General features: G+C 46.1%; 1 protein-coding gene across 11 annotated transcripts in view; it reads right to left on the bottom strand.

Moving 5' to 3' along the window:
- The window catches only part of HIRA (histone cell cycle regulator), an 88,874-nt gene that overhangs the window by 53,866 nt on the left and 9,146 nt on the right, over nucleotides 1-25,862 (bottom strand). For 2 of the 11 annotated variants that reach the window (XM_073222526.1, XM_073222525.1), the window contains exons 1-5: nucleotides 14,117-14,436; nucleotides 12,999-13,089; nucleotides 11,581-11,675; nucleotides 11,261-11,329; nucleotides 7,045-7,205 (exon numbers count right to left, since the gene is read on the bottom strand). Coding sequence is in view for 6 of the 11 variants with exons in the window: in XM_036993326.2 (XP_036849221.1) it covers nucleotides 11,581-11,675; nucleotides 12,999-13,089; nucleotides 14,326-14,436; nucleotides 16,259-16,321 (360 nt within the window). In the remaining 5 variants the exon portion in view is untranslated. Of the gene's footprint in view, nucleotides 1-7,044; nucleotides 7,206-11,260; nucleotides 11,330-11,580; nucleotides 11,676-12,998; nucleotides 13,090-14,116; nucleotides 14,437-14,904; nucleotides 14,968-16,258; nucleotides 16,322-25,862 lie in introns of those variants that run through there. The other 9 variants (XM_017675874.3, XM_036993334.2, XM_017675870.3 and 6 more) reach the window with 8 other exon arrangements.

A 25,862-nucleotide genomic window follows, 5' to 3' on the forward strand; every position in this document is an offset into this window, starting at 1 on the left:
CTCTTCAGTAAGAGGCAGAAAAAAAGCCAGAAACCTATCCTCAGCGGGTTATTGTGAGGATTCACTGTGAGAAGTGGCTGTCGCACGATGCCAGGCACACACCAAGGATTGACAGAGGCCAGCTGGGATGACGACAGTGCCTGTGCTCATCTGTCTCACCCTCCAGCTGTGACGGACATGGTCAGTCTTACCAATTTTCTAACTCAGTGCCTGGTGCACTGCTAGGTGTACATGCTGTGTACACAGCTGGTGAGGCAAAGAAACAGAAACCCCACAGCAAGTTAACAGCTACCTAGTCTTTTCCTCGTAGGATTTCTAAAAAGCATAGCAGAATATTCAAAATTTCTACTGTTATTTTTTATTTTTTTTAATCTTCAGGGACAGCTAGACACCGGCTGCCCACACTGGGCGTCACACCGCGCGGGCCCTGACGGACGGTGGGAGCTGCGGGCTCCTTTCGTTTGCTCTGCATTTCTTGTTGCTGAGAGCGCTCGTGACCACAGACAGATCTGATTCAAGCATGAACTTTCACTGACTGGTTTTCATGCTTGCAAGCATGTGCATGTATGTCACTACACATTCTGGATTATTCCTCTGAGGCTGATACCCCGAAGTGGGAATACCTGAACATTCTCGCAAGTCTGGATTCTCCTAACACTACAGACTGCTTTTTAAAACCTCAGTGACTTCACACTTCTATAGGCAGAATGTTGATTTCAAAAATTCCCATTGGCTTGAGGATTATGATTTTTTTCCTTTCTGACAAACTTACTAGGTACATTTTTATATTTTAATTTTACTTTAATTAGTAGTGAAAGTGAAGATGTTTTGTATCTGTCTGTCTCCTTGGACTACGTTGCTCCTATCTTCTGTCTGTTGGCAGGTTTTGTGTGCTGTGAGTTTAAAGAGCATGGATGCAGCACTACGAAGAGAACAGGAATCTCTGTCAGCGCCCAGGAGGGGCAGACATGTAAACACCAGACTGCACTGCGACCTGAGTCCCAGAGCAGAGACCTGTCAGCCAGAAATCCAGAAAGGAGGCGTGCTCGGCGATTCCACGGACTATGGGTAATACAGGCACTAGCCACAATTTCTGTCAGTTTATCTTTCTATACTGTAGAAGATTTACATAGTAAAGTCTCTTATTCTCCTTTGTGACATCTTTCATTGCCAGTTAACCTTGAAAAATCCCCTCTGCTAGAGGTTTGATAAATGTTTAGTTCTGTTTTCTCCTGCTTTAATTATTTAGGATGTTTCTGTTTTTAGCATCTGGAATTTACTTTGGTGTATGCTGTATTTAGGAGGCTCTAAATTACTTCCCCCTCACTCACAAACTGCTGAATGTGCACTCCACCTCAGGTGGGGAACAAGTCTTTCTTTCCATAGCTGATAAGGAATGCCTCCTTCACAGTACACCGAGCTTTTAGGGGCACTGCAGCTGCTTTGCATGTTGTTAGTTTCACCCCCAGATCTGTTTCAATCACTGTGGCTTTGAATGATTTATTTATTTTATTTTTTTATTTTTTATTAAGGTATGATTGATATACACTCTCATGAAGGCTTCACATGAAAAAACAATGTGGTTAACTACATTTACCCATATTATCAAGTCCCCACCCACACCCCAATGCAGTCACTGTCCATCAGTGCAGCAAGTTGCCAGAGAGCCACCATGTCCCTTCTCTGTGATATACTGTTCTCCCTGTGATCCCCCATACTATGTGCACCAATCATGATACCCCACAATCCCCTTCTCCCCGCTCCCCACCTGTGCCCTCCACCACCCCTCCCCTTTGGTAACCACTAGTTCATTCTTGGAGTCTCTGAGTCTGCTGCCATTTTGTTCCTTCAGTTTTGCTTCATTGTTATACTCCACAAATGAGGGAAATCATTTGGCATTTGTCTTTCTCCACCTGGCTAATTTCACTGAGCATAATGTCCTCCAGCTCCATCCATGTTGTTGCAAATGGTAGGATTTGTTTCTTTCTTATGGCTGAATAATATTCAATTGTGTATATGTACCACATCTTCTTTATCCATTCATCTACTGATGGACACCTAGGTTGCTTCCATATCTTGGCTATTGTAAATAGTGCTGCGATGAACATAGGGGTGCTTATGTTTTTTTGAATCTGAGAAGTTGTATTCTTTGGGTATATTCCAAGGAGTGGGATTCCGGGGTCAAATGCTATTTCTATTTTTAGTTTTTTGAGGAACCTCCATACTGCTTTCCATAGTGGTTGAACTAGCTTACATTCCCACCAGCAGTGTGGGAGGGTTCCCCTTTCTCCGCATCCTCGCCAGCATTTGTTGTTCCTAGTCTTTTCAATGCTGGCCATCTTTACTGGTACGAGTTGGTATCTCACTGTGGTTTTAATTTGCATTTCCCTGATGATTAGCGATGAGGAGCATCTTTTCATGCGTCTGTTGGTCATCTGAATTTCTTCTTTGGAGAACCATCTCTTCATATCCTCTGCCCATTTGTTAATCGTGTTATTTGCTTTTTGGGTGCTGAGGTGTGTAAGTTCTTTATATATTTTGGATGTGGATCCCTTGTCAGATATGTCATTTACAAATATATTCTCCCGTACTGTAGGATGCCTTTTTGTTTTGTTGATGGTGTCCTTTGCTGTAAAAAACTTTTTAGTTTGATGTAGTCCTATGAGTTCATTTTTGCTTTTGTTTCCCTTTCTCAAGGAGATGGGTTCAGGAAGAAGTTGCTCATGCTTATGTTCAGATGTTTGCCTATGTTGTCTTCTAAGAGTTTTATGGTTTCATGACTTACATGCAAGTCTTTAATCCATTTTGAGTTTACTTTTGTGTATGGGATTAAACAATAATCCAGTTTCATTCTCTTGCATGTAGCTGTCCAGTTTTGCCAACACCAGCTGTTGAAGAGGCTGTCATTTCCCCACTGTATGTCCATGGCTCCTTTATCCTATATTAATTGACCATATATGCTTGGGTTTATATCAGGGCTCTCTAGTCTGTTCCATTGGTCTATGGGTCTGTTCTTGTGCCAGTACCAAATTATAGTGATTACTGTGGCTTTGTAGTAGAGCTTGAAGTTGGGGAGCATAATTCCCCCTGCTTTATTCTTCTTTCTCAGGATTGCTTTGGCTGTTCGAGGTCTTTTGTGGTTCCATGAATTTTAGGACGATTTTCTCTAGTTTGTTGAAGAATGCTGTTGGTATTTTGATAAGAATTGCATTGAATCTATAGATTGCTTTAGGCAGGATGGCCATTTTGACAATATTAACTCTTCCTATCCATGAGCATGGGATGTGTTTCCATTTATTGGTATCTTCTTTAATTTCTCTCATGAGTGTCTTGCAGTTTTCAGAGCATAGGTCTTTCACTTCCTTGGTTAGGTTTATTCCTAGGTATTTTATTGTTTTTGATGTAATTGTGAAAGGAATTGTTTTCCTGATTTCTCTCTCTGCTAGTTCATTGTTAGTGTATAAGAAAGCCACAGATTTCTATGTATTAATTTTGTATCCTGCAACTTTGCTGAATTCAGATATTAGATCTAGTAGTTTTGGAGTAGATTCTTTAGGGTTTTTTATGTACAATATCATGTCATGTGCAAACAGGGGCAGTTTAACTTCTTCCTTGCCAATCTGGGTGCCTTTTATTTCTTTGTGTTGTCTGATTGCCATGGCAAGGCAATGTTGAATAGAAGTGGGGAGAGTGGGCATCCTTGTCCTGTTCCCAATCTTAAAGGAAAAGCTTTCAGCTTCTCACTGTTAAGTATGATGTTGGCTGTGGGTTTATCATATATGGCCTTTATTATGTTGAGGTACTTGCCCTCTATTCCCATTTTGCTGAGAGTTTTTATCATGAATGGATGCTGAATTTTGTCAAATGCTTTTTCAGCATCTATGGAGATGATCATGTGGTTTTTGTCTCTTTTTGTTGATGTGGTGGATGATGTTGATGGATTTTCGAATGTTGTACCATCCTTGCATCCCTGGGATGAATCCCACTTGATCATGATGGATGATCTTTTTGATGTATTTTTGAATTCAGTTTGCTAATATTTTGTCGAGTATTTTTGCATCTACATTCATCAGGGATATTGGTCTGTAATTTTCTTCTTTTGTGGTGTCTTTGCCTGGTTTTGGTATTAGGGTGATGCTGGCCTCATAGAATGAGTTTGGGAGTATTCCCTCCTCTTCTATTTTTTGGAAAACTTTAAGGAGAATGGGTATTAGATCTTCACTAAATGTTTGATAAAATTCAGCAGTGAAGCCATCTGGTACAGAGGTTTTGTTCTTAGGTAGGTTTTTGATTACCAGTTCTATTTCTTTGCTGGTAATTGGTCTGTTCAGATTTTCTGTTTCTTCCTTGGTCAGCCTTGGAAGGTTGTATTTTTCTAGAAAGTTGTCCATTTCTTCTAGGTTATCCAGTTTGTTAGCATATAATTTTTCATAGTTTTCTCTAATAAATTTTTGTATTTTTGTGGTATCTGTAGTGATTTTTCCTTTCTCATTTCTGATTCTGTTTGTGTGTGTAGACTCTCTTTTTTTCTTGATAAGTCTGGCTAGGGGTTTATCTATTTTGTTTATTTTCTCGAAGAACCGGCTCTTGCTCTCATTGACTCTTTCTATTGTTTTATTCTTGTCAATTTTATTTATTTATGCTCTAATCTTTATTATGTCCTGCCTTCTACTGACTTTGGGTCTCATTTGTTGTTCTTTTTCTAGTTTCATTAATTGTGAATTTAGACTGCTTATATGGCATTGTTCTTCTTTCTTGAGGTAGGCCTGTATTGCAATATACTTTCCTCTGAGCACGGCCTTGGCTGTGTCCCACAGATTTTGCGGTGAATTATTGTGGTCATTTGTCTCCATATAGTGCTTGATTTCTGTTTTTATTTGGTCATTAATCCATTGGTTATTTAGGAGCATGTTTGTGAAGCCTCCATGTGTTTGTGGGATTTTTCATTTTCTTTGTATAATTTATTTCTAGTTTCATAGCTTTGTGATCTGAGAAACTGGTTGGTACAATTTCAATATTTTTGAATTTACTGAGACTCTTTTTGTGGCCTAGTATGTGGTCTATTCTTGAAAATGTCCCATGTGCTCTTGAGAAGAATGTGTATTCTGTTGCTTTTGGGTGTGGAGTTCTGTAGATGTCTGTTAGCTCCATCTGTTCTACTGTGTTGTTCAGTGCCTCTGTCTCCTTATGTATCTTCTGTCTGGTTGATCTGTCCTTCAGAGTGAGTGGAGTGTTGAAGTCTCCTAGAATGAATGCATTGCATTCTATTTCCCCTTTTAATTCTGTTAGTATTTGTTTCACATATGTAGGTGCTCCTGTGTTGGGTGCATAGATATTTATAATGGTTATATCTTCTTGTTGGATTGACCCCTTTATCATTATGTAATGTCCTTTTTTGTCTCTTGTGACTTTCTGTGTTTTGAAGTCTATTTTGTATGATGCAAGTATTGCAACTCCTGCTTTTTTCTCTCTGTTAGTTTCATAAAATATCTTTTTCCATCCCTTCACTTTTAGTCTGTGTATGTCTTTGGATTTAAAGTGAGTCTCTTGCAGGCAGCATATAGATGGGTCTTGTTTTTTTTATCCATTCAGTGACTCTGTGTATTTTGATTGGTGAATTCAGTCCATTTACATTTAGGGTGATTATTGATAGGTATGTACTTATTGCCATTGCAGGCTTTAGATACATGGTTACCAAAGGTTCAAGGTTAATTTCCTTACTATCTAAGAGTCTAACTTAACTCACTTAATATGCTGTTACAAACACAATCTAAAGATTCTTTTCTTTTTCTCCTCCTTTTTCTTCCTCCTCCATTCTTTATATATTAGGTATCACATCCTGTATTCTTTGTCTTTCCCTTGATTGACTTTGGGGATAGTTAATTTAATTTTGCATTTGCTTAGTAATGAGCTGTTCTACTTTCTTTACTGTGGTTGTATTACCTCTGGTGACAGCTATTCAACCTTAGGAACACTTCCATCTATAGCAGTCCCTCCAAAATAGACTGTAGAGATGGTTTGTGGGAGGTAAATTCTCTCAGCTTTTGTTTATCTGGAAATTGTTTAATCCCTCCTTCAGATTTAGATGATAATCTTGCCGGATAAAGTAATCTTGGTTCCAGGCCCTTCTGCTTCATTGCATCAGATACATCATGCCAGTCCCTTCTGGCCTGTAAGGTTTCTGCTGAGAAGTCTGATGATAGCCTGATGGGCTTTCCTATATTGTTCCGTTTGGATTGGTCACACAGTTCTCTCAATATTCTTTCATTTTAGAGATCCTTTTTTCTCTCTGTGTCTCAGCTTCTTTGTATTCTTCTTCTCTAGTTTCTATTTCATTTATCGTCTCCTCCACTGTATCCAACCTGTTTTTAATACCCTCCATCGTGCTCTTCAATGATTGGATCTCCAACCTGAATTCATTCCTGAGTTCTTGGATGTCTTTCCGTACCTCCATTAGTATGTTGATGATTTTTATTTTGAACTCCCTTTCAGGAAGAGTTATGAGGTCCATATCATCTTTCTCCAGAGTTACATTAATTTTACTCTGGACAAGGTTCCTTTGGCCTTTCATGTTTGTATATGGCGCCCTCTAGTGTCCAGAAGCTCTATTATGGAGCTGCTGAGCCCTTGATGCAATGTCGGGGGTCACAGGGGAGCGGTACTGGTGCCTGGCGGGGGGAAAGAGCTGTTCCCCATCTCCTGGCTCCTGTGCCTGTCTCCACTGCCTGAGCCAGTGGGCCAGTCACACAGGTATAAGCTTTTGTCCCAGAGCAGCCAGATATGGATCCCTGCTTTCCACAAGCAGCTGGGATCTCAGTCTGTCCAGGAACTATGCCTGTATTAACTTTCCAACCCAGTAGTCATGTGAGTATCATGAAAGCACCGTGAAATGCAGGTTTGTGCTCCCAGCGCAGATCTCTGGAGCTAGGTATTCAGCAGTCCCAGGCCTTCCACTCCCTCCCTGCTCCGTTTCCCTTCCTCCCGCCGGTGAGCTGGGGTGGGCGAGGGTCTCGGGTCCCGGGAGCCACAGCTCTGGTACGTTACCCCGTTCGCTGAGGTCTGCTCTTCTCTCCAGGTGTGTGCAGTCTGGCGCCGTCCTCTTTCCTGTTGCTCTCTCAGGATTAGTTGCGCCAATTAAATTTTCTGATTGTGTCCAGTTTTAGGAGGAAGCCTCTGTCTCTCCTCTCACGCCGCCATCTGTAATCCTGTGAATGATTTCTTTCACAGCCTGACTTATCCTTCCGGATGCCTTTTGGAGTCACTGCTGAGTTATGCAATGAATCCACACATGACATTTGCTTCCCAAACCCCAGATGGAAGAAAGCCAGTCTTCAGACTATACCGTTTCCCTCTCCATCCCATAGCACATCTACACACTTGAAAAGTTAGAGATCCTCCCTGCACTTGAAGAGTTACATTTGTGGTCAAAGTCATTCCAGCCAACACTCCCGTCACCATTCTTCGTGATTCCAAGATGCCTCCTCTACACCCAAGGCTCCTGGATCCTTAAACTTCTCTTCCTCCTTCAATGACCCTGGCATCCACTACCTCAGCCTTTCATTCCCTGACAAGTCACTGCAACCCACTCTTGACGCCAATCCTCCCCGACTCCTGCTGTCAACTCGGTGCTTCCAGCTCATGCTCAGCCCCAGTGGGTCTGTCAGGCTCCTCAGCCCCCTGGCACCAGAGGACTCGCTCTGTCTGCTGTCTCCCTGTCTGGCTTGCAGTCCGCCCTCCACAGCTCCACTACTGCCCTCTGCTCATCTCCTATGTCTTCGCAGGTACCTGACAAAGCCCAGCATGGCTAGTCCAGCTCTGTCCTCCCCTTCATCTTTCTTGAGGGCCCTCCAATTTGGCTTCAACCCAACACAGCCAGCAGCAGCGTCCATGCGGTGACCAATGGCCAATCCTCTGCTCTCACCTGACCTTGAGACAAGGGAGGCTGCTCGCTCTCTTCTCCTTCAAAAGCTCTTGCCACTATCTGAACTAGTCTTTCTGTCTCAGCCTCTTTTGCGGGTTCCTCATCAATGCCAGCCCCAAGGCTCTGCCCATTTTCTGTTCCTACCCACACTTCTCACCCATGCCTGACTCACATGCCCAAGTGCCTACACTGGCAGGTCCTCTTATATTGCTGCTTAGGTAATACAAACATGTCCAAAACCCCTTCTAAACATTTTCCCCAGCAAATATTTTCTGTCCCGCCCACACACAATGCATCCTTGCCACCGTCCCATCCTGATTTCTCTGCTTATCTCACACCTCGTATGCCGTACTCCAGGAAGTCTGCACCTGACCATGTTTCCTGATTTCCATCGTTCTGACCCAGGTCCAAACTGCCATCATTTCTCACCTAGGTTATGGGCAGCCCCCTCGCTGGTCTCCCCGGTGCAGCCCTTAGCCCCCCACAGTATGGACTCCACACAGCTGCCACAGGCCTCCTCAGTCCTCTGCTCACTCGGAGATGTCCCATCCCTGCTCTCCTGCCCTCTGCCCTCGCCCTACTGGTTCCCTGAACACACTAAGTGCCTGTCTATGCTCTAGGGCTGTGGCCCTGGCTGTTCCCTCCACCTGGAGAGCTCCTTGGCTGTCCCCACAGTTGTCCCCTAACCTTTATCTGGTCTCCCCTTGGATGTCACCTTCTCTGCCTGGCCCTCCTTGAGAACCCTGCCTTATTTTGCTTCTTGGCACTTATCTTTAAGTATCTTACATGACTAGTCATTGTCTGTCCCTCTTAAAAAGAATGTAAACTCTCTAAGGATAGAAGAGTACATGGAACATGTCAGGTGCTCAATCATAGATATTAATTTGGGAAAAAAATAATGTCTTTATTTTATTCATTATTTCCATTTATGAAGTGGTCTTTTATATTTTTCAAAAAAAGTTTGTGGTTTTAAATCTTAGAAATCTCATTTATTTCTTGGTAAGATTATTTCTGGGCATTTACAATTTTTGACCTTACTGTGTAAGGATTCTCCTTTCATTATTATTCTAATTGGTTATTCTTAGTGAAAGATAAATAATTAAACATTTTCCTCTATGATACACATCCAATGACTCATTTTCATTAGTCCTAAGTGCTTTTCAATGTTATAAGTTCTATGCACTCATTCCTTTAGGTTTGTTGATATACAACAATGCCATACTCATATCATTTCACTTTTGTATTGTTTGCCACTGTGTCTACCTTCTTTTATTTAATTCTAATGCAGAAATTCCAAAGTATACAAACTAAGTGACAGCACCCATCTTTGTCTTTCCTTGATATAAATAAGGCTTGATTGTGAACTATATTTGCCATTGGTTTGGAAAAAATATAGAACTACATCATGTTACAGAAATAGCTTTCTATGGCCATTTTCACAAAAGCATTATTATTAGGAATTGATGCTGAATTATCTAAGATGACTCTGGCTTTTCATAGTTAACCTCCTAGTATATTAAGTTATATTGGTAGATTTCCTTTATATAAAACTCTTCCATTTTATTTAGTCAAAATAGTTTTCAAATGTTATTAAATACATTAGTATTCAGATTTTTCTATCTTTATTCATATTTGTCTTTGCTTTTGTTCCATTTTTATTTTCATTAAGCTTTGGAATTGGAAACCCAGAGTTAAAGTTACCTTTGAAAAATAAATGTTTCTAAGTTCTGGATTAATTGTCTTAAAAGCTTGAAACAACACATCAATGTACTTTAGGATCAGGAATCACTTCTGAAGGCAGCTTCCAATTTCTTCATTGGTTACTATTTTGTTCAGATTTTCCTAACCCTATGGTATCAATTTTGAAAATTTAAATTTTCTAGAAATTTATATTTCTTTACTAGTATGTTTTTTTGGTTTAGTGATAATTTTTTCCTTAGGTTAAATGTTTTCCTAGACCTTTTACTTCTAGTTTTGTCTAGGTTTCCTCTTCCAACCCCCTGATTAAATATGCCAAGTATATGTTTTTCACACTTTGCTTTCAAATACTCAGTGCTTTCTATTCATTTATTTCTGCTTTGTAACTGACTTGTTCATTGTAAATGGTCCTGCCCACACCTGCTATGAGGGCCACTGAAGAAGGAGTGGCAGGTACCCCTGTTGAGGGTGGACAACCCCCCTCCCGGCAAAGGAGAGCCCTGGAGTGGGAGGCCAGGAGAGAGGTCAAGGTTAGGGCTCAGCCTGAGTCTAAGGTCAGAGGCCCCATAAAAGTTGTCCTTGAAGCCCCACGCCACACCTGAACATCCTCACAGGCACTTTCTCTGAGTTCCAGGGAAGCCCAGGCTGTGAGCTCACTAGACTCAACTGTGAGCAGCTGAGAATAAGTAAGGGTAAGTTACACATTTTTACTATTGCCAACAACACAATACTACTCTGTCAGCTTTCAAAAACGTGGAATAAATTTGTGGTCACCAAGAGGTAGGTTTGTTCTCCACTGAAGTGCCTGCAGAGTATTTGTTAAGCATATATACCAATGGTTACACAGGATGCCCTCTAAGCCTCTCTCTCCCTCCCTGTCTCCCCCAGTGCTCCGGGCTCAATTCTTCATGACATTCCTCCCCAGGGCTACACCGACTGGCGTCTATCCCCACAAGCCTGTGGTCACTATGGTGTCAGTAAAGGACACCGCTGGCAATCCAGGTGCCCAGTTAGGAATCTCCCTCACCTCTTCCCTTGCTCTCTGAGGAACTCTCCACTCTCCTCTCCTCTAGCCCAGTCATCACAGGCCTAGTCCAGCCTTGTAGTTTTCATCTGAACCCCTGAAACCACCTCCATTTCCACACAGCTGTCAGATGATCTTCCCCTTATGTTCAAAGCTGCTAATGGCTCCAACTCTTCCGTGATAAAGGCCACCCTCATTAACAGGGAGGGCGAGTCTTCCACAACCTGGCTGCTGCACACTCAGCCAGCCCATGCTGTGCAGCTCCCTGCCTTGTATGGAAAGATCCAGCAGGGGTAAAATGCTGTCGATTCACCATTTGCACCAAACCTTTCTGTCCCCTTGCCTTGGAAACCTTCCAGGCCATTCCCAGGCTAGACCACGGGCTTTCTGAGATAAGACTACATTATACTCTGGTATCCCTGTCATCTATCTAAGAGTGCAGCATATAGCTGTAGACTCTATCGACCAACCTTCCTCCTCTTCAGTCCAGTCTATAAAATGTGTCCCTTTTCATCCCAAGTCTGTTAAACACTTTGCAAACATATTCAAGGTCAAGTAAAAACTTTCCACTGGGCCCCCGTGTGCTGGTTTCTGTGGAATAAATAAAGTGTGCTTACGGACTTAGTGATCCACTGATGAAGGTAGTGATTCAGTTCACCAGGATAAACAGCAGAACGTGGGGAGTTCTACATTAAAGATATAAACATATACCCCATGAGGGCAGGAGTGGGGCACTGAATGCAGCTGGAGAAGGGCAGTGGGGACAGTGACTGCACAGACCTTGAGGGATAGGCAGGGTGTGACCGATGGTGACGGGGGGTACAGCCCAGCACAGGGCTGCTGTAAGGACCACAAGAGTACAGGGGAGCCCTGGAGTGTTGCTGCTCATCTCAGACAGCTGCTGGGGCCGCCCACCCCAAGCGGCAGCCCCACTCACCGCCTGAGTGACTCCGGAGGATGGAGACACAACGCCACTGCTCCACGTTGGCAAGTTTACCACTGGAGCCGAACACAGTGCTGGGGCCGATGTACCTGTGTGAGAGAGGAGTCAGAGAGGTACTCCGGGAATGCTTCGGGAATTGCACAGGATGCTCGCTGCAGCACGGCTTGTCACGGCAGACAGAAAAGAGCAAAAACAAACAATGGTTGGAAAACAGCAAACTGGAACAGGGGCTGATTAAGTCAATCATGATCCATGCGCTTGATGAAACACTACACAGCCATCACAAATCTTGAGATACATGGAAGAATGTTCACAATATATAATTAAGTGAAAAACACAGGGCACTATATGCAGTATGATACCACTATGTAAAGAAAAACTGCATGTAACATGGATACCGTCTAGGCATGGAAAATGGGTCAGAAGGGTACACATGAAAAATCCCAAAATATTAACTGGGGCTTTTTTCAGGTGGTGGGACTGCAATTATGTTTTCCATTTTCCAAATCAGATTCTAAATATTTTATGTTGGCTAAAATAGCAAAATTAACAGTATTTTTTAAGCCCCCTTGTAATGAATTAGACACCTGTGCCTTAACACCAGAGGCAGAAAGCTCTGGAACCACAGGTACTAGCTCCTGCCAGGTGAGCAGTCGGCTGCGCCCTCACGGAGGCAGTGCGGACACCACCGCTGCGCAGAGCCTCTGCTAACACTTGTGGCTTCCATAGACCTCTTTACACTCCCACAGGAAGCGCTTGATCAGTAGCTGAGAGGGGAAGGGCGGAGGCGCGCCTCTGCCCTCACAGCCATGGCCACAGGACTGCTCTGGCTAAGCGGTGGGGGAGGGTCTGACCGGCCCCCAGAGTCACCAAGAGAGCTGGTCATGGAACAGAGTCCCAGAACCCAGCCTGAGAGGCTCTGCTTATTTAAAGGTAGTTTTCCAGGTAATGGTCAGTTTGTTGTGGGTGCAGAACAGGGCCTTTCAAGGGGAACTTCCTAAGTCCCAGGGTGAGGCTGACGGAGTATAAGGTAAATGGCAGAGGGGCTGAGCTCTGGATCCCCTGCCCTGGATGCCATCGGGGTGCAACTTCTAACCATTTGTTGGAAAATTTCATTTGAAGAACAAAACAAATGAAGCCGCCACTGTCAGCACTGGAAGGGACCAGCCTTCCTCTCAGACAGAAGCCCTGCAGCCACGCAGGGGGGGGCAGCTGTGCAGGTCACCAGGCAGGTGGGGGCCTCCCGGCTCCCTGGTGAGGCCCCAGCTGCCCCTGGCCTATGTGTGCTTCCTGCTACTTATGAAGTTGGAGCTCTGGGGACTTGAGGGCAGGGCAGGGAAAAGTGACTGTGAATAAAGACCAGCAAAGAAGCTTCTAAAAGTAAAATGTGAAGAAAGGAAAATGATGCTTACGTAGCCCGCTTCCACACCATAATCAGTTTGTCATCTCCCCCAGAAGCTAAATACATCCCACTGTTTGACCACCGCACACAGTTCACACATGCTGGGAAGAAAAAAAAATAGGGTGATGAAAATGCATAGTCACGCCCATTTGCTTTATGCAGAGTTTGGCAAGATGCAAAGGGTTTATAAAATCTAATCTCTCTAACCTATTCACGGCATGTACTGTGTTGAGAGCCCTAGAAGGATACTCTGTTCAGGACCTAACCTATCTGTGCTGTAATGACAAACGGCCAGAGCAGAACCTGGATGGGAGAGGTTACACAGTCTGAGAAGGGTTAGTGCTGGATGAGACATTCACTAGGAGGTTTGTTTCTATGAAAACTGATAAATAACTAAATATCATTACTTCAAAGGGCTGTCTAATGATAAGATGTACTGAGTAGCAGTAATTCTTGAAAGACAGCATGTGCTAAAAAGACTGAGAAGCCTTCCTTAGAGCTTTTGGGGGAGCAGCTTGGTAAAGCATAAAACTCTGACTTTATCCCACCTGTCAGTCCTTTTAAATTCAGACTTTCCAACCTTGTCAGCACTACAGGTTGGCTGGCTCTGCACTTACAGCTAAGGCCAGCAGGACCACCCCAGCCTCCCAGCTCCCCAGTGGGTCGGAGTCTCTGGGAGCACTCACAGCTCGGCCTTTGGGAGCCCCGCAATACGAGGGACATTATTCAAGTTGTGGCCCACACGTGGCCTGTAAACGACTTCCAGGTCAGAGGACACTGAGAGGCATGTTGGGAGAGCAAGAACGTACAGAACAAAGGAAGGGGAAGTAATTGTAATGGAGCACTTCAGGGGGCAGCTAGGTTGGAAACCAGAGCCAGATACAGTCACCCTGACGCTCAGGAGTGGGAAACTACGGCGCTAACACAGGAAAGGAGACCACCCTGTCCGACGGCCACCTGGTGTCCTGGCAGAGGGCCTCGGAGAGACAGTGGCAGTGTGAGACATTCTGGTGAGTTAGTTTTCTGTAACATGCCCTTCCCCAGAGCCCTCCTGCCTCCAGGCCACTGCCCCAGAGCCCCACGGAATCAGGCAGCAACGACTCATGAGCAGGAAATCACCAGAGGTACCTGCGGACTGTCCAAAGACGGTTCTGTGGGCGGGCCGAGTCTTCTGCCGAGTAACTCACCCAGGTGTGCAGCCAACATCTGTGCCTTCAGACAGCAGGCCGAGGGCAGTTACCGCCGCACGGGGCCTTATCTTTCTAATTACAAACACATGTGCTAACCTTGGGCACTCTGCCAACACGCAAAGCCTGCAAAGGGCCACTCTGTAATACCTAAGTGATTGTCCATCTGGCAGAGCATCTTGGGAATATTTTCATCCTTCTCATCATCCTCCTGGAGGACTGGAGACATATTCCAGATCACAACCTTCCCAGAATCCTGTCCTGGAATGAAGGAACAGAAATAACTCACTGTGCAAGTAGAAATAGGATACTGATATTAACTATGAGATGTACTTCTCACTTAGCTTTCACATGTCACAACTGACTAAATCGGAGGAGACTGCATTTGAATTAGTAATATATCTTATGGAAAAGATGAAGAAACACAGTGCTAATGGGGATAAAAATGCATGTGGGTTTAGTAGTAGGCTGAGGCCAACCTGACCTCACAAAGAACTCTGGACTGGAAATCAGGAGGGGACCAAGCTCTGGTCTGGCCTCTAATCAGTATCCCCTGGGACCCCTAGAAGGTCCTCGTCCCTGCGCAGGACTCAGACTTCTCTTCCGTACAATGAAGAGGCTGGAAAAGCAGATGTCCCAGGACCCTTTCAGGACTGTGCTTGGGCACCCTAGCAGCAGCCGAGGAGACAGTGCGTCTCTCCAGCACTTCCCTCCCCCGCCAGGTGCTACCTGGAGTCCACGCCAGTTTCCACAGCTAACTGGACACTTTGGGAGCCAGGTTTGAAATGTGCCCTGAACACAGGAAAAAGCACTCATTACTTTCTTATCTGCCCTTTGCTGTCACCTAAGATGGAAGATCAACCAAAGAGGGCATTTAGGATTCCTGTGGTCACAAGCTGATGTAGCACTCTGCTAAAAAATACATCCATGCATTTTAGCATTGATTTCTCATTCTAAGCTTTCCATTACTGATAACTAGCAGAAGCCCAGCCCCTCATTTAACTGTCTATTGTAGACGAGCAAAACCCAATAATATCTGGAAATGGACATGTCAGAATTACCATAAGGCATAATTGAAATTGCCTCTTGGGGCCAGTATGCAAAAATGTTTCCTGAACAACTCTCCTCAACTTCATCATGCAGAGTAGAGTGAGAAGTATGCTTCCTGTGGATGGGAAGAAAACCCTGTCCCCCAGCAAAGTCCAGTGGTCCCAGGAGACACCAGTGAGCGCCTCTCGGGCGCAGCCCAGGGCACATGAACCAGCACAGCCTGGCCGCCTGATAGCTCCCCTGTGTGCCCCTGTGGCAGGAAGTCTGCAGGCAACCCATCCGGCAGCACCTGGCCGAAGGACCCAGAACTCAAAGAGTTCCTGTCCGGGTGCTGGCCAGGGAGGCCTCGACCCAAAGGCCCTGTGCTGGGGCAAAGCTGCTGGGGCCAGGCTCTGTGGGAATGCTACTTTGTGTCACCACAGATGCATCTTGGAGTCTTGGCCTGAGCAATGACTTTGTCTTTCCAAACAGAGCTGTGTTTTTGCAATATTGCAACAGACACTGGATGAAGCACACTGGTGATAATATGGACCCTATTTTCAAATCATGTGGACGTTTTTATTGCCCAGTATACTTGCTCTCTAATCCAGTTCAATTCCTTTCAGCCCAGAAAATGGGCCTAATGACTACACAACTGCCTCTGTAGTAACCGCTTTCCCACCTTTCCCAGATGAGAAATGCTACTAGAAACTAGACAAGGAGCCGACCTGTTGCTTCCGGGGCTGCAGCTTGTCCACAGGACCACTTGCCACTTTCCACGCTCAGTAAGCTGGGGCTCGGGGATGCAAACTGATTTTATTATTAACCCAGTAAGTAGAAATTAGAAAGACACACCCACTACAAAAACATTTATAGAGAGCAAGCACACTAGGGCCAAAAAAGGATTTTGATTTAACTTGTTCAGATTAACATACTATAACTATACATTTTAACTGAGTCACACCCATACTGAAAAACAGCAAGTATTCTCTCTTCAGCTCAATGGCAACCAGGCGCAGGGCTGTGAGCGCTCTCCGTGATTCCATGGACGTACCTTGTCCTCCAGTTGCGAACTTGGTCCCGTCAGGGTGAATATCAACTGAAAAAATTGGCTTGCCTGGAAATAAAAAAAGCAAAACAAAACACAACATCTACCTTGGCTTTTGTTCACTGGAGAAGGGCTAGACTCAAAAATTTTAGAACATTGGTTATTCAAGTGATACCTCTAATCATTGCTCCTGGGAAAAAACAGTAAGCTACCAATAAATTATCGGTAAGGGTGGAACGATTTAACAGTTTCAGTTCAAGTATAAACTGCTGGAAGAAGCTCCAAGTCACATCAAACTGAAAGTCTAACGTGGGAGAAAATACTCTGTCACCAGAACACCTGAGAGAGTCCCCGGGTCCCTGGGGCAACTGCAGAGGTCCGTGGCGAAGCCTGCCACCTCCTGGAGCTGCACGTGTGTAAGGCTCCGAGCTGTCCATGAACACAGCTCTGAGGCACAGGGCCTACGGCTCTGCCCCCTCCCCTCCTACAGACCTGCACTTGGCTGACAGCCTAGACATGGGGCCCTTTTACCTGGCTGGCAGACAGCCAGGTAGGACCAGTGGCCCCAACGCACAAGCACTGCTTCCCCAAAGCCCTTCTGCACATCTGGGCTGCTCTGAAGCCCCTGGAGAGTCGGCCTTCCAGGCATTTCCTTTGGCTGAACCTCCTCTATGGTATGCGCCGTTGTGCTCATCTAGATGTTCAGTCTTTGCAGAGGGGAGGGCTGTGGCTACTAGCTCCTGGAGTCCCCACAAGGCCCAGTAGGGGCCCAGCCCCACACCAGGAGCCCATGAAGCTGAGGGACCAGACTGGCAAAAGCACCAGAGGAGCTCAAAGGCCAGCAGACTGTGGAGGCAATCCTGGGGCCCATGCCCTGTGAACACTGGTCTGGCTCCTGGGTCTGCTTCCAGGTTAAGAAGGGCATGTCAATCACTGTCCAGTTCATCGCCACATCTTCAGCTTCTAGCATGGGCCTGGTGAGTGGTGGCTCAGTAGTATTCGTGCAGTAACAGATTAGACACGTGGCGACTGACAGCGAGCTGAACGTCAGCAATCATGCGTACAGGCATGGGGCGACTGCCAAAGAGCCTCTCGGTTGAGGATGCTTTCTCTGCTACCTAAGAGAAGATGGCATGGGTGCTGGGGGAGGGTTATCAGCTCTGGACTCACATGACAGTAAGAACAGGCAGGGGCAGGGGCAGGGGCAGCCTGTGAGTGCCTAAGAGCTAAAAGTCCCGCCACGGCTCCCATCCAAGTGTGGAGAATCAAATGCTGACACCAAAAAGGCGATGGTCAGCACGGGTCTCGAGCGCCATCCAGCTCACTTCAGCTTCTTGCAAACTCACACCCCTACAGTCAAATCGAACATGAGTTTCCACAAGACAAGGGTAGAAGGGTTCTCCTTCTTACTGATCATTACATGAGAGTGGGGGAAACAGCCGTGCAGGCCTTAGTGAGCAGGCGTGCTAAATGCAAGTACCCTTGTCTCAGGGAACAAGTAGGAACCCTAGAGAAGTTTGGAAATCACACCATATATTATTTCATCTCTAGTACTTACTGAATTCCAGAACAACAAAGACTATCACAATAGGCCCCTGTCATCATCATGTTGGCAGCCTGGTTCCTGAGCCCCCGTCACCTCCAGGCTCATAGCCAAGAGCCAGAGCTCTACAGTAGCAGGCTAAGTTCAGCCAAGCAGCTGCCGGCTGCCCTCCAAGAGCACAAGCAGTATGCTCAGAGCTGTCCCAAACACACAGAACACTCAGCCCTGGTCTGCTCTGAGCTGTCACTCCAAGGATTCAAAAGACAAGCCCCGGCACAGCTCGGCACTCTACAGAGCTTCAAGGGAGACCCAGCAATGGAGGGCACTCGCAGAGGCCTGTGGGGGGAGAGCTATGCCAGGGGCTCCTCTTCCATAGCCTGGAGGGCCAGACCCTAGTCGGCTCCATCTCTATCTTCAAGGGGAGCATGCAGAGAACCCTACACAGTGCAGCAGGTGGGGAGCACACAGGTGAGGACTGGAAGTGCTCAGAGGAGTGCTCCCTTGCCTATGCACTCAGTCCACACTGGCAAGCCGGCACCTTCCTGGCCAGGAGGTGCTACATGTGATAAGCCAGGGTCCAACATGCTGCTTCTAGACTGTGCCACACCTTCCCACAGGCCAGGGAGCTGGGAGCAAAGCAGTAGCGAGAAGGTAGGTTTCTTGCCCATTTGGGCCATGAGAAGGGCTTCATGGGAAAGCCTCGAGAAAGAAGAAAGGACAGTCAGAGTTGAGGGCCCTGCCTTGAGCTGCACAGGCCATGGCACCCAGTGCTGAGACTGAGGGAGGCTCAGAATCCTGCCAGGCACTGGAGGACAGCGAGCAATCAGCACAAGAGCCTTGTAAAAGTCAGAGGAGCAGGCGTCTCCAAGCATGGTGAGGACAGTGGCAGGCGTCCTGACCCCTGCAGCACTGTCATCTCGGCCCAGGGCCTCTGAGAAGCTGCGGTGGGCCGCCCTTGGAGGTGCCAGCTGGTACCTGGGCAGGAGCCATGCTGGGTAAGTCCTGTGGAGCTCTGCCTCTCCAGCCTGCAGTTTACCTCCTGAGTGTCTGATGTGCCCCTCCAACCCTGCAGGCAGCACGGCCCAGGGTATTCAAATTTTACACTGCCCTCTGAGGTGGACAGTCCTGACACCTCATCTTACAGAATGGGGGAAACTGAGGCACAAGAGAGGTTAGGCCCAAAGTCACATAGCTGTCTGCTCCAGAGCCAGAGGCTTTAAATTCTGGGATATGTCACCCCTCCGGGTTAAGCTGGGTGGGGTGGGGGCACACCAAGAGCTGCTGTGAGGGTCAGATGACATTGCCTGGAGGAATGGATGCAGTGCACACAGGTGAAGAGTGAAGCAGGGAGCCAGAGTGTGTACGGGATCCTGCTGACCTCCTCTGCACCCCTGGACTTGCTATGCTGAGCATCGATCGCCCTGGACACTTCAGTCCCTCAAGTCTGTGTGGGAGATTTGCTACTTGGCTACTTCAGGAGGCCCCAGTGAACCACCTCTCCCAGGACACCTGCTCTTGTGTGCTTCCCTCCCTTTGAATGTGGGCTGACTCTGTGACCTGTTTAACTGACAGAATGTGACACTGTTCCAGTTCTGGGCTTAAGCCTAAAGAAGGTCCTGCAGTTCAACTTTGGCCTTTGGATAAAGTCAGTTGCTGGGTAAGAAGCCAAGTACCCCAAGACCACTCTGCTGAGAGGAGGCCCAAGCTGGCCACATGCAGAGAGGACCAAAGAATCCAGACCACAGTGACAATCAAGGCCCTGACACAGGACTCAAGGTAGGCTGTTCTAGCCCCAGGCTGCTCGAGCCATCCCAGCAGATTCTACAAAGGGCTGAGATGAGCTCTCCCCACTGGGCCCTGCTAAGTCTCAGAAGCACAGACAAATGATAGAAAAGCTATTGTTTTACCCCAACAAGTTTTAGGGTAGTTTGTTATACAATAAGAGATAACTCAAAATGCCAGTTCATTCACTTTTCTGCCTAAGTCAACTTGAGCTGGGCATTTATCATTTAGAGCATGGAACAAAAAGGTTCTGGCTATCTGGGCATCAGTATGGAGGCCAGCCAGGAGGAGCACCCACCCCACCAGCACAGTGCTTTCCAGTTCCCTAAGACTGGGGGATACTTTCTACATACATCCTCAAGAAGCACCTCAAATCCACTTACCTGTAAGCCACAGGCCAGCTTGACTCCCCCAGAGCATCTAGAGCCTAGCCACGCTGAGTGGAGGGGCTCAGCTGCATGGGCACCAATCACAGCCTAACTCTTCCCAGCACACCCACATGCAGCATCAGCTGGCCGGGTGCTCATTCATCCTCCCTGTGGTCACCAACTAGGAGGCTGATATTGGGCTAAGCAGTAAGTAAAGGTCACAGAAGGCTCAGCCTGCCCTCAGGAAGCTCCCGGAATGCAGATGATCATACACACCTCACTGATCAGCCCAGTCAGGGACTGATGTCTGCACAGGCAGGAAGCCACCTAATTTGGTCTGGACTGATTCCCACAGGTTGAGGAGGAGTCAGACAGAAGAGCAGGGGAGGGATTTTCAGGCAGAGGAGACACGGACTCAGGAGTGAGCCCCACCTGCTGCTGTGAAGGAAGGTGCAGGAGAGCAGCTGGAGAGACGGGCAGGGCTTGCCAAGGCTCCCTGAGGAGCGTGGACCTTCTCCTACAGCTGCCTCCGAAGCAAGGGATGCCACGTTCAGATTCACATTTTGGACCTTAGTTGTTAAGTCGCCCTCAAGACTCCAGGTGAAGGCAGAGGTGAGGGCTGGGAAAAAGCCTGGGTTTTAGTAGTAAATACCCCTGGGTTGACTCGTCAGCCCTGCATCTTACCAGCTATGCAGACTTGACTAAGTTATTTTCTCTCTCCAAACACCAGTTTTCTCATCTGCAAACTGGAGTGGACATTTTCACCCTTATAAGCACTTTATGGGACAGATTTAGAAGCTGTGTCATGTTGCTTCCGAGGTACATATGCATGTTTTATACATGTGACCATTTCTGAGATGAAGATGTGCCTTGGTGAGAGCTGTGACCAACGTTAACTGGCACTGTGTTTCCTCTCCTGGTTATGTGCCACAGACTGAATACGGCACGGCCCTACCCAAAGCCACCGACAGGTGCTGCTCCCTACCTCCTTCCAACACTAGACCTTTCAGACCCGAGGAGAGAGCAGTGCACACTCCTTTGGTGGGAATGGGCTTCCTTTTGCCAAGGGTTCTCTGAGGTAGAGCTGAGGAGGGAAATCTTATGGCTTGACTAGTTAGAGAAGTCCTGTGGCGTGGCAGGATGAGGAAGACGAGGTCCCAAACGCCCCCAGCATTTGGCCTTTCTTTGTACAGAGACAGAGACAAAAGGTAATTTAAGACACTCCTTGGGCCCTAGAGCCACCACGTAACCTCTGAAGGAAGGTGGGCAGCCCCTCTCCCTGAACACGCACCGCAGCACGTCCTCCTCAGGTCTCAGCCTCTGAGCCACCTCTCCGGGACCCCTTCCTGGACCCCCCTGCCCACATGCAGCACCCTGCCATCACTCCCCCACCAGAGCCCTGACAGTGGGCCACTGTCTCCAGTCTGGGGGCTGCCGATCTGATGATGGCAGCGCGAGCGCTCTCCATCCTGCCGGAGTGCAGTTGAGTCATGGAGGCTGGGCTGCGGCAGGGTGCGCCCAGGTGGACTCCTCCGCGCCCAGGTGGACTCCTCCTCCACTGCATCGGGGGCAAGATCCCTCGAGGCCCAGTGAGGAATTTAAACAGGGACCAGAGCTGCTGGCCAGAGAGAAAGACGCAGGGAGGGCACAGGCGAGAGTGGCCAGCCCCTCAGTGGCCCTGGGACCTTTGGTTTGGGCTTCTGTCTCTGGCCTTTTGCTCTGACAGCTACTGGGCAGATCTGAATGGAACAAACAGGAGTATGTCCCACTAGAATGGAAGCTTGGGGAAGTCGAGGCCTTCACCCACTGTGCGCTGTTTCTGGAAATACTTCTCCTGTATAGCCCAATAATACTCGGTTTTAACAAATCTTGGTGATTGGTAATTTAAAAACATGAAAAAATGTTGGAAACATTTATTAAGTGAAAAAAAAAATTACAAAACAGTGTTAAAATATAAGGTGGGTGCAAAAGACATGATCTCATATGTAGAAAATCCTAAATAAATGAATTTAGTAAAGTTGAAGGATACAAAATCAACAAACATTAGTTGCACCTCTATATATTAATAGTGAATCCAAAAAAGAAATTAAGGAAACAATTCTATTTAAACTAGAATCCAAAAGAAAAAAATACTTAGAAGTAAACTTAACAAAGGAGGCCAAAGCCTTGTACATTAAAAACTAAAACACAGTGCTGAAAGAAATTAAGATATGAATAAATGGAAAGATACCCTGTGTATAGGAACTGGAAAACTTAATATTGTTAAGACATCAATAATATCCAAAGCTTTGAAGATTTAAGGCAATCCCTATCAAACCGCAGTGACATTTTTTGCAGAAATTAAAAAAAAAAATCCTAAAAACTCTTATGGAATCTCAAGGTACCCTGAATAGCCAAAGGAATCTTGAAAAAGAACAAAGTTGGAGGTTTCATACTTCCTGATCTCAGAACTTACTACAAAACTACAGTAATCAAGACAATGTGTTACTGCCATGAAGACAGATGTACAGACCAATAGAAAAGAATAGGCAGCCCAGAAATAAAACCTTGAACAGGTTGTCAAGTGATTTTCGACAAGGGTGTCAAGATCATTCAATAGGAAAAGGACAGTCTCTTCAACAAATGGTGCTGGGAAAACTAGATTTCACATGCAAAAGTATGAAGCTGGTCCCTTGCCTCACAAATTTATATAAAAATTAACTCGAAATGGATCAAAGACCCAAAATGTAAAACTTAACACTGTAGGACTCTTAGAAGAAAACACAGGGGAACAGTTTCATCACATTGGATTTGGCAGTGATTTTTTAGATGATACCAAAAGCACAGGTATTGAGGAAAAAAATAGACAAACTGAACTTCTTGAAAATTAAAAACTTTTGCCCACTAAAGGATCCTATCAACAGAATAAAAAGGCAACCTACAGAATGGGAGAAAATCTTTGTAAGCCTCGTATCTGATAAAGGATTGATGTCCAGAATATACAGGGAACTCTTAAAACTCAGTAACAGAGAACAAAAAACCTGATACAAAAATGGGCAAAGGACTTGAAAAGCCATTTCTCCAAGAAGATACACAACAGCTAACAAGCATGTGAAAAGATGCTCAACATCCTTGGCTATCAGGGAAACGTAAATCAAAACCAGAATGAGGTATTACCTCACCCCTACTGGGATGACTACCGTAAGAAAGAAAATAACAAGTGCTGATGAGGTGGAGATACTGGAACCCTTGTGCACTGCCACTGGGAATGTAAAATGGTAAGGCTACTGTGAAAAACAGTCTGGCAAATCCTCAAAAAATTAAAAATAGAAATTACCTGTGATCCAGCAATATCACTTCTGGGTATACATTCAAAAGAATTGAAAGCAGACTCTCAAAGAGATTTGTAAACCCATGTTCACAGCAGCATTACTCACAATACCTAAGAGGTGAGAGCAACTGAAGCGCCCGCCAATGAATGAATGCATAAGCAGACTGTGCTCCATTCATACAAGGGAGTATCACTCGCTTCTAAGAAGGAAGGAAATTCTGACACATGCTATAACGTGAATAAACCTCTAAGACATTATGCTAATTGACATGAGCCAGTCATAAAAACACAAATACTGTATGATTCTACTTATATGAGGTCTCTAGAGTAGTCAAATTCATAGATAGAAATTACAATGGTGTTTGCCAGGGGCTGGCGGGGAGGGAAATATGGGGAGCTGCTGCTTAACAGGTACACAGTTTCAGTTTTGCAAGATGAAAAAGCTCTGGAGATTGGTTAAACAGCAATGTAAACACTACTGAATTATGCACTTAAAAACAGTTAAGATGGTAAATTTTATGTTCTGTGTATTTTACCACAACTTAAAAAAATGCTAACCAAAACCAAGCCAAATGAAGAAGTAAGTGGTGGAGGGGCATGGGAGGGAGGATGGTATGATTATAAAAGATTTTGGGACCATTCAATGTCGTGACTATGGTGATGGACACACAAACTTACACAGGTGAAAACTGTGTAGAACTAAACACCCACCCCCAAACAAATGACTACAAATCAAAATGGGGAAATCTGATTAAGACAGATGAATTGTGTCAATGTCAATTTAATAATATATTGTAGTTGTGCAATGTTTTTTGCAACAGTTTTTCTCCACTGGGAGAAACTGGGAAAATGTACAAAGGATCTCTTAGTATGACTTCATACAACTTCCTGTGAATCTACAATTACTGCACTAGGAAGCTGTCTTGCCAATGGGTTTCAGCCCCTGGCAAGTTCACTATGGATTCAGTGTGACCAATGAAATGACAGTGGAACGTTCTTGGGGTGGAAAGGTTATACCCAACTTTTATTTCCACGGTGGCAGGTCAATCACTAAAATCCCATTCACTCAGAGCGAGTCCGCATGCAGCAAGCCGGTCTCTGCCTCTGGGCCCCTCTGTCCGCACAGCCATCATGCACAGCTGTCCTCTGGGCCTCTGTCCTCGGCGCTGCCACCACTCTAGCCTCTGCTGTGCTCTTTTGCAGCCTTGCAGCACTGCCACCGTGTCGCTCAGAGCACTGGGCGGAGCTCTTTATATAGAGTCAGTAGCAATGTATTGCCCACACGTGCGTAGTGAGCAAGCCAGCCAGGGCCAGGTGAGAAGCCTGGCCACAGGAACTCTCATTTTATCCACAGAAGTAAATATACATGTACATAAGGTCTATTCATAAAAATCTATATATGTGTATGCAATTATATAATAAATATCAAAACACCAGTGGCTGTCATAATGAAACCGATCCCTTTCTTGTGCAGGTTATAATGTGCGTATCTTACAACCGGAGATCTTGCTGGAGAAAGTCCCGCACCAAAGCATTCTCGTGGCCAGGTAACTCCTCTACCAGCCGCCCGACGGACTTCGCAGCCTGCCCGTCCCCACCACGGAACTCCTCATCTTTTCACCCCGACCTGTTCTACAAGCCGCCTGCTCAACAGCAGGGCAGGCCGTCCCTGGGACAGGAGAGACCAACAAGCCTACCTCACTCCCAACTCTCCTGGCTGCCCCCACCCCAATCTCTGACCTAGTGCCCTGGCTCCCCCTCTGCTCTTAGGCTGCACGGGATGTGCTCCTACCCAGCGCCTTGCCCTGGCTCTTTCCTCAGCTGGAACCTCTTCTCCCAGATACACACCAAAGCTCTTTTCTCACCTACTTTCAGTTTTCGCTTAATGTCACTCTCTCACAAGGCCTAATCACTCTACTTGACAATTAATTTCCCTATGTCTGACCCTCCTGCCCACCAGAATGCAAACTCCAAGAGCTCAGCAATTTTTGTCTATTCTAGTCATGGAGTCACCCCCCAGTACCTAGAGCTGTGGCCTGGCACATAGCAGGCACTCAAAAAATACTTATTGTTGTTAATGGCTGGATAAAGCCTGCAGCAGAGGCCCCACACACCACCAGTGTCACTGGCTTCTTAGTCTTTGGAAGGCAGGCTCATCTCCTGAGGTGGCAACTCAGATGTCACCAGCCACTTCCAGGTGGGAAGCACAACCTTGGCTGGCTCACAAAGCCATCTGTTGCTATCTCTACTGCTTTTGACCATAAAAACTTCTCTGGTCTTCTTAAGTAAGTGCTACTACAATGGCATCTCATAGGTGTCAGGTGGTGAGAGAATAAAAAACAGCACAGGAAGGAAGCTGCAGCAATCATGCAACTGGCATGTGTATGTGTGTGTGTGTGTGTGTGCGTGCATACGTGTGTGTTACCATGAACTAAAATAGAAGAGAGGGGCAGGCATATCATTTACAGACTTGAATCACTTTTCCTGCAACATCTGCCAACATATAATCAGGAAGTTTTGTTACCAAAACAGAAGAAACTTAGTATCCGTTTCTTCTTATTCTTTTTTTCCTCCAACTTTGAGTTATTCCTTTTAAGTTATTTGCAA

Source organism: Manis javanica, chromosome 15 (genome assembly GCF_040802235.1).
Source record: "Manis javanica isolate MJ-LG chromosome 15, MJ_LKY, whole genome shotgun sequence".
NCBI classification, from domain to species: domain Eukaryota; kingdom Metazoa; phylum Chordata; class Mammalia; order Pholidota; family Manidae; genus Manis; species Manis javanica.